Source organism: Stegastes partitus, unplaced genomic scaffold (assembly GCF_000690725.1).
Source record: "Stegastes partitus isolate 25-593 unplaced genomic scaffold, Stegastes_partitus-1.0.2 Scaffold1781, whole genome shotgun sequence".
NCBI lineage: Eukaryota > Metazoa > Chordata > Actinopteri > Pomacentridae > Stegastes > Stegastes partitus.
In genome coordinates, this window is record NW_007579512.1 from 21196 (window position 1) to 28425 (window position 7230).

Here is a 7230-nt window from a genome sequence, read left to right on the forward strand (position 1 = left end):
TTTTGTGTATTTATCTGCAAATAAATGAAATGTTCAACATATTCGTTTCCATACGAATCCTACTATTTTACTCAAATGAACTTTTAACTTTTATCTAACATGAAATATCTTCTATTCTCGATTGTAATTTTTAGGTGGGTTACATCCTCCCCCACTAAACCCTGACGTCCTCGTCAGATAGTTACATCACTGCATTTATCAAGTTCACCAACATGGCAGTCTGATCTTGCATCATTGACAAAACATATTCCATATTGTTCATATTATACACAAAAAACAGTATGACAATCTAAGTGCAGAATATACAGTTTGTGTAGAACTCAAATTCTAAGTACATACAGATATGTCAACCCAGTCTCACGGCAAATTGTGAAATAGTCATGAAACTTAATCTATTGTTTCGAGTCCTGGGACACAATTTGCCCAACTTTTTCATGTTACCCAGCACAAAATTCAAACCAATACATTTCAATTGGAATTATGTTTCGTGTCTGGGACACGTTTTTTTTTACCCTATTAGACAGCGCATATACTGTGATGTTTTTGTCGTTCTTTTCTTCCAACAGTCAGGCATTAACCAGTTTTACTGTTATGGCCCATCCACACTAATAACTATAGAGATCACTATAAAGATGTGTGCGCCCACACAACGTTAACATTCTGTACACATTGGTGCTGCTATAAACTCTGTATTCATTCAAATAGAAAAGACAAGAAATATATTCAGGCAGAGAGAAGCTGTTCTGAGATCGCTCTGAAAGTGATCCCAACGATATCGTTCATAGCTATTATCATTTGTGGTAAAATATAAGTGCTTTTACTGTATTTGGGCTACATGCTTGTTGTTACTTTCATTTCACTGTAAACGAATACAACTCTGAAAAGACGGACACGTGCAGGAAAATGGCAACCGGAACATGTACTGTGATCGCAGTAATGGACAATCTGACTATTGTAACTGAGAGGGCAGCGGTGGGGAATGTATCCGTAGCTTTATGAATCTTCGTCGAGGCTGGCTACATTAGTAGGATGGATCTCTTCCGGGTCTATGGCGAGGCTGCGCGCCGACGCTAACAGGGTTGCCTTAGCAACGAGCGCTAATTTCCCCCAAACACTGCCAGTGTAATAAAAACACAAAAATAATACCACAATACAATGTACGCTTTACACTTCTATAATACGTGTAGTATGAAATGACAGGTAGTTAAAAACTGGTTAAAAGGACGTCATCATACAAGGGGGGTTAAGAGACAAGCTGAAGAAAAAAATCAAGGACAAAAAATGGATTAAGATATATAGTAGTTGCTCCATGGCCTCTCATTTACTATAAATAGACTATTATGTTATAAGCACTCTCTCAGGGCCATACATGTATATGTACAAACAAGGCCTAATTTCTGTTGTAGCTACTCGTTGCTTTTTCTTATTAAAATGAGACTAAATGGTAAAAATTTAATTTCACCTATATATATCAATTTCATTTGTAAAGTCAGTCCAAATAAACATGTTCCTCATCAATTTAAACCCCTAAATGCACTTAAAGTTTTATATTTCACCCTCCATTTAGGAGAAACGGCTATTTTGAAGAAGGAACTACCACTTCCAGTCGCGTAACAATGCATCGTGATTGGACACGTCATGAAATATGTAGTTCTTCTTGGGGTTCACAACTAGGCTTGTGTTTTTGTATAAAACTAAAATAAATGGATTAAAGTGCTGACAAATGTGCTACTGTTAAAGTATAATACACGTAGTATGAGATAAATGTAAAAGAGTACATTGTATTGGTGTATTTTTTGTGTTTTTTGTTACACCGGCAGTGTTTGGGGGAAATTAGCGCTTGTTGCTAAGGCAACCCTGTTACCGTCAGCGCACAGCGTCACCGTAGACCCGGAAGAGATCCGTCCTACACAGTCTGTAATGTTTTTGGGTGTACAGTAGGTGGCAGTAATGCACCTGAATGTTGGACGCCAACTGCCAAATCAATGGAAGAAGAAGCAGCAGCAGCTAGGCTAAGCTAGGGTAGTAGCTTATGTAGCCAGCCTCAACGAGCTAGCTAAAAGATTCACAAAGCTACGGATACATTCCCCACTGCTGCCCTCTCAGTTACAATTGTCACATTATCCATCGCTGCGATCACAGTACATGTTCTGGTTGCCGTTTTCCTGCATGTGTTTGTTTTTTCAGAGTTGTATTCGTTTACAGAGAAATGAACGTGTTATAATTAAGTATGTTTCGAGCTATTATGTATCCTGAATCTGTATTTTGCACTAAGCCTATGATTCTGTTTCGTGTTTTCCTACTGAGAACAGCATACGTCCTTGAAGATAATGTGGCCGGTGAGAACGAGTTCACACACTTGGAGACAGCGGAAACTCCTCTATTCTATCAGATACGATTGTTACTTTAGCTACACGCCGTACCAACAACATCCACACATGTTGCTTACCAAATATCAAGGACATGGACAGAGCGCAGAAGAGGTATGCCTGTCCACGCCATTGGTAACTGGCCAATTAAACTCGGGAGCATACAAATCTTATCTATGTTGGGGGCAGGCCCAGCCCAAGAAGATATCTGTAACCTGGAACCGAAAAACCTCAGTTCAGCTGAACATGAGAATCCTCTCTGTCCCTCTGAATTCCAGCGCTGCCTCACTTTACCTGTGACTGAAACAAATAAATTCTACAACTGAGAACTGAAGATTTCTCCGGCTTGTTCTTGGGTTTCCAACAAAAGAATCGGATCTAACAAACGTAATGACGAGCATGTAGCCCAAACACAGTAAAAGCACTTATATTTTACCACAAATAAACGATAATAACTATGAACGATATCGTTGGGATCACTCTCAGTGCGATCTCAGAACAGCTTCTCTCTGCCTGGATATATTTCTTGTCTTTTCTATTTGAATGAATACAGAGCATATACGCATGTGTTTACAGAATGTTAGCATTGGTCAGTGTGGGCGCACACATCTGTGTAATGATCTCTATAGTTATTAGTGTCGATGGGCCATAACAGTAAAACTGGTTAATGCCTGACTGTTGGAAGAAAAGAACGACAAAAACATCACAGTATGCGCTGTCTAATAGGGTAAAAAAAAAAAAAAACGTGTCCCAGACACGAAATATAATTCCAATTGAAATGTATTGGTTTGAATTTCCTGCTGGGAACATGAAAAAGTTGGGCAAATCGTGTTCCAGGACTCGAAACAATAGATTAAGTTTCATGACTATTTCACGAATTACCGTGAGACTGGGGTTGGAAATGTGCATATTGTCTTGGTGTAGTATTAACAAATTTTAAAAGTCTATATTTACATATGTATAGTAAGTATGGAAGCGTCTCACTGTACAGATGTGTGCTATTATTTACAGAGAAGACTGGTGATGAGTTCAGAAGAATCCAAACAAAACTGGATGTCAAACAAATTCTGTTTATGCTGTGATGTGGTTTGAGGAGCCTCTTTGTAAAGCCCAAATAGCTACACACCCGATGGTTACCCGAGAACTTCATGTTCCTCTTCCTGTATTGCAGGTGCTGGGCTGTATGCACCTTTAAAGAAAGAAGTTGTGATTCTTCAACAAAGATCCTTTCAATGGATGAGTCAACAGAGGTTCAAACAGACGGCAACTCTCTGCTAAAGGCTGTCTATTTGAGTCGACTGCGTCTGACTCGGCTATTGCTGCAGGGCGGGGCTTACATAAATGAAAGCAATGAGCATGGTGAAACACCGCTCATGGTGGCCTGTAAGACGCGGCATACAGATTCACAGAGTGTACCCAAACACAAAATGGTTCGGTAAGTTGTCTTGGGATACATGAATAATATTTATTCTTGAAAGCATGTGTTTTTGTTCAAAATGACTTTCTTTCTCTTTCCTAGTATAATTAATGTGATCTTTGCCCCAAATAGGTATCTTCTGGAAAATGGAGCCGATCCAAACATCCAAGACAAGGTGGGGAAAACAGCTCTGATGCATGCTTGCCTTGAACAAATTGGGGTTGAAATCCTGTCTCTCCTGCTGGCCAGTGGAGCTGATCCAACTCTGGAGGATCATGCAGGCTTGTCCGCATTAGTTTATGCAGTCAATTCAGGCAACAGGGACATCCTCAGTGTCCTCCTGGATGCCTGTAAAGCAAAGGGTAAGGAGGTCATCATCATCACAACCAACAAACTGCCTTCTGGCCACCAAATGACAAAGCAATACCTCAATGTTCCTCCACCTCCTGACCTTGAGGAACGTCTGCATTGCACCTCAGTATCTTGCTGCATGTCATCACATCAGATCCAGTTACAAACTCCTCCACAGGGCCACTCAGCAACTGCTTCTCCCCAACCTGGTAGTCCCCTTCTTGGCCTCAGAGATCCACAGTGTCTGAGCTCAGGACCTACAGTAGTCACATCTCGACCTGGTTCTCCAATCCAACATCCTAATCCTTTACGTGCTCCTGATGTAGATAAGCGACTTAATTTCCATAGGCTACATTCACAACAGTGGCCCAAAAGCCCTTCCCTGCTGCTCCAGCAAAGTCAGGCCTCTTCTCTGACAGAGGACCTAGTGGAAATTACTCCTGAGCAGGAACTATCCTTCCGAGTCAGTGGCCTTGCCTTCCAAGGAAGACCTCCAACTGTTTCACGCCACCACAGTATCGATGCCAAAGACACAACAGGGCTCCTGAAAGCACTAGAGAACATGTCAAGGAATGAGAACAGAGGAGGAGGTGGAAAAAGACGCTTTGGGAGAAAAATGTCATATGACAGTGCTGCAAGTTCATTGCATTCTGCTTCACACCCAAACTTGCATCAAGACAGTCTCACCTTTCCCCTTGAATCCAGTCCGGTGGATGAAAATTCCACAGACTGTCTTAGACAGTTGAATGTTTCTAGTCTGCAGAATGTGGTGCGTCGGCGTAACATTGGTATTAACCACTACAGTTCTGACTCTCAGTTGCCGCAGTTTGGCAGCCGAGACAAAACCTTCAAGAATGGTAGTGGAGCTGGATCAGGACCAGAAAGGCACAAACTAGTCAACAGCAAATCCTCCACGCTGTCAGGATCCAGGGATTCCTTGGAGAGCTCCATCCAGAGACGAGGTGCTGCTGGTCTGGAGCGAAGAGAATCAGGGACCCTTCTTCTGGATCACATTGCCCACACTCGCCCTGGATATCTTCCCCCTCTGAATCCCCATGCTCCTATTCCAGATATTGGGGTTAGCTCTGGCGCCTCCTACCCTTTAAGTGGAAGTAGCAAGACACTGAATGGTGTTCTTGCAGGGCCAAAGGCTATTCTACCCTGCGCACCCATTTTCCCACGGGATCTAAAGGCAAAGAACATGCTATGGAGACGTCACTCAATGCAGAGTGAGCAGATAAAACAACTTGTCAGCTTTGATGAAACTTTAGGTCAGTAGAAGAAAATATAGCATCTATCAGGAAAAAATGCATGTGTTGTTATCAGTGTCATACACAGTTGTACTATACCTACGCCATCATTGTTGATGCCACCTCTCATGCGCTTTTAGAGTAAATACAGTTAAGACATTCTATTAAGGCATAATTTCATACCATACCAGAGACAAGAATATTTTTAACTCTATATGATAAAACATATCTAAAGTATAAATATAAACAATACAAAATGTAACTTTAGTGTCAAACTTTACAATATGATAACCTGAGAAAAATTTAAAATGCCTTTATATATTTTAGCACTGTTCCAAAACAGTTAAATGATCAAAACAAACAAAGAAACAAAGAAAAACAAAAACAAAACAAAAAAAATGAAGACAAGGCCCAACTTATTAAAGTTATTGACTTGACATAGAAATGGTGTTGCTTTATTCATATTGTAATTACGTATGGATTTCTGGTCACATAATAACAGAGGGTCACACATGGAGATGGAAAGCCCTGTTTCACTAAAGCGATATTAGATGTGAGTGTCTGCCTTATCTTTTTTGTGCTGTTTAATTAAAAATGGCCCAGCTATGTACAAGAGGTCCACTGATGATTAATAATAATAAAGTCTGATGCTGTGTTTACACCAGACGCAAGTAAAATCATTTGCGCGAATGATTTACATGTAAAGTCAATGTGAAGACGCGACTAGACGCGAGTAAATGTCCTGTGGCGCAAGTAGCATGAGTAGTGCGGCGCGATTGATGCGAATTGAGCGAGTTTGACGCACGTTTGATGCGATTTTAGACGCGCGTCTGAAGAGCAAGTTGAAAAATCGGAACGTCTGCGATCTGACGCGCTGGATGGCCAATCAGTGTTGAGATTCTCTGGTGAAGTCAACATGATTCATTCATTTTTTTGCAACTACACTGTGATTACTGATTGATTTAGTCACCCCAGGAGATAAGCAGTTACATTATTGTCCAAGGCAGATCTCAGTGCTCAGCAGACTGGCTGTCCCTCTCCTCCAGATCACACACAAGAATGACACCCTTCAACTTAGCAAGCTAGCGAGCCGAGTTGCTAGCTATCGCAATGCTAGTGGGATAAACCTCTGCTGGCTCCTCGTCACTGTGGTCAGCGTACTCCTGCTGGCGGCTGCTGGCCGTCCGTGTTGTTATATGTGGCACGGAAAAAACATCGCTCTATCTCAGCAAGCGCCTGTAGTTAGTATCCTGGAGGGATATCGTGGTACCGATCCTCTCCAACAGGTAGTCAAACTGGGTCCGGATCAGCCAAGAACAGTGCTGGAAGCAGTCGTCATCCAGGCACAGCTCCTGGAGAAGGTGGGGGAATTCCCCGAGCTGTGTGCGTCTCTGGGGGATCCCATGGATCCAGCATCTGGATCGCGTCATTCGCGTGATTGACTTCAATTCAGACACAAATCTTGACACGCGAATGACACGACTTATACGCGCAAATGAAGCGAGTAAACTCAGTGCACACACGCGTCCAAATACGCGCGTAACGCGCAAGTAGCACGATGAATTTGCATCTGGTGTGAGCACAGCATCACAGTGTAACAGCTACATCTGACTCATAATAATACTTTTGCTGGTACTACTTTTTGTCATTTTTTGAATTCTTTTTCTTTCGAAAAGAAAAAAAATGTGAACATAATGAAAAAGTTAAATATTTTTCATCAGTTGTTTAGTTGTTCATTACAGATAAAGTTGTATAAATTTGAAAAATTCTGGCTTTTAGTTTGGCTGTAAGGTGGCTCGGTCGTTAGCACAGCTGCCTTGCAGCTAGAAGGTCACCAGTTTTG

The 7230-nt window shown here is 41.7% G+C and overlaps 1 protein-coding gene across 1 annotated transcript; it reads left to right on the plus strand.

Moving 5' to 3' along the window:
- Positions 1-3601: 3601 nt before the first annotated feature.
- On the plus strand, positions 3602-5416 carry ankrd34bb (ankyrin repeat domain 34Bb). Its single transcript, XM_008302242.1, has 2 exons — positions 3602-3804; positions 3919-5416. Exons 1-2 carry the CDS (start codon positions 3602-3604, stop codon positions 5414-5416), a joined length of 1701 nt encoding a protein of 566 aa, XP_008300464.1.
- Positions 5417-7230: the final 1814 nt, after the last annotated feature.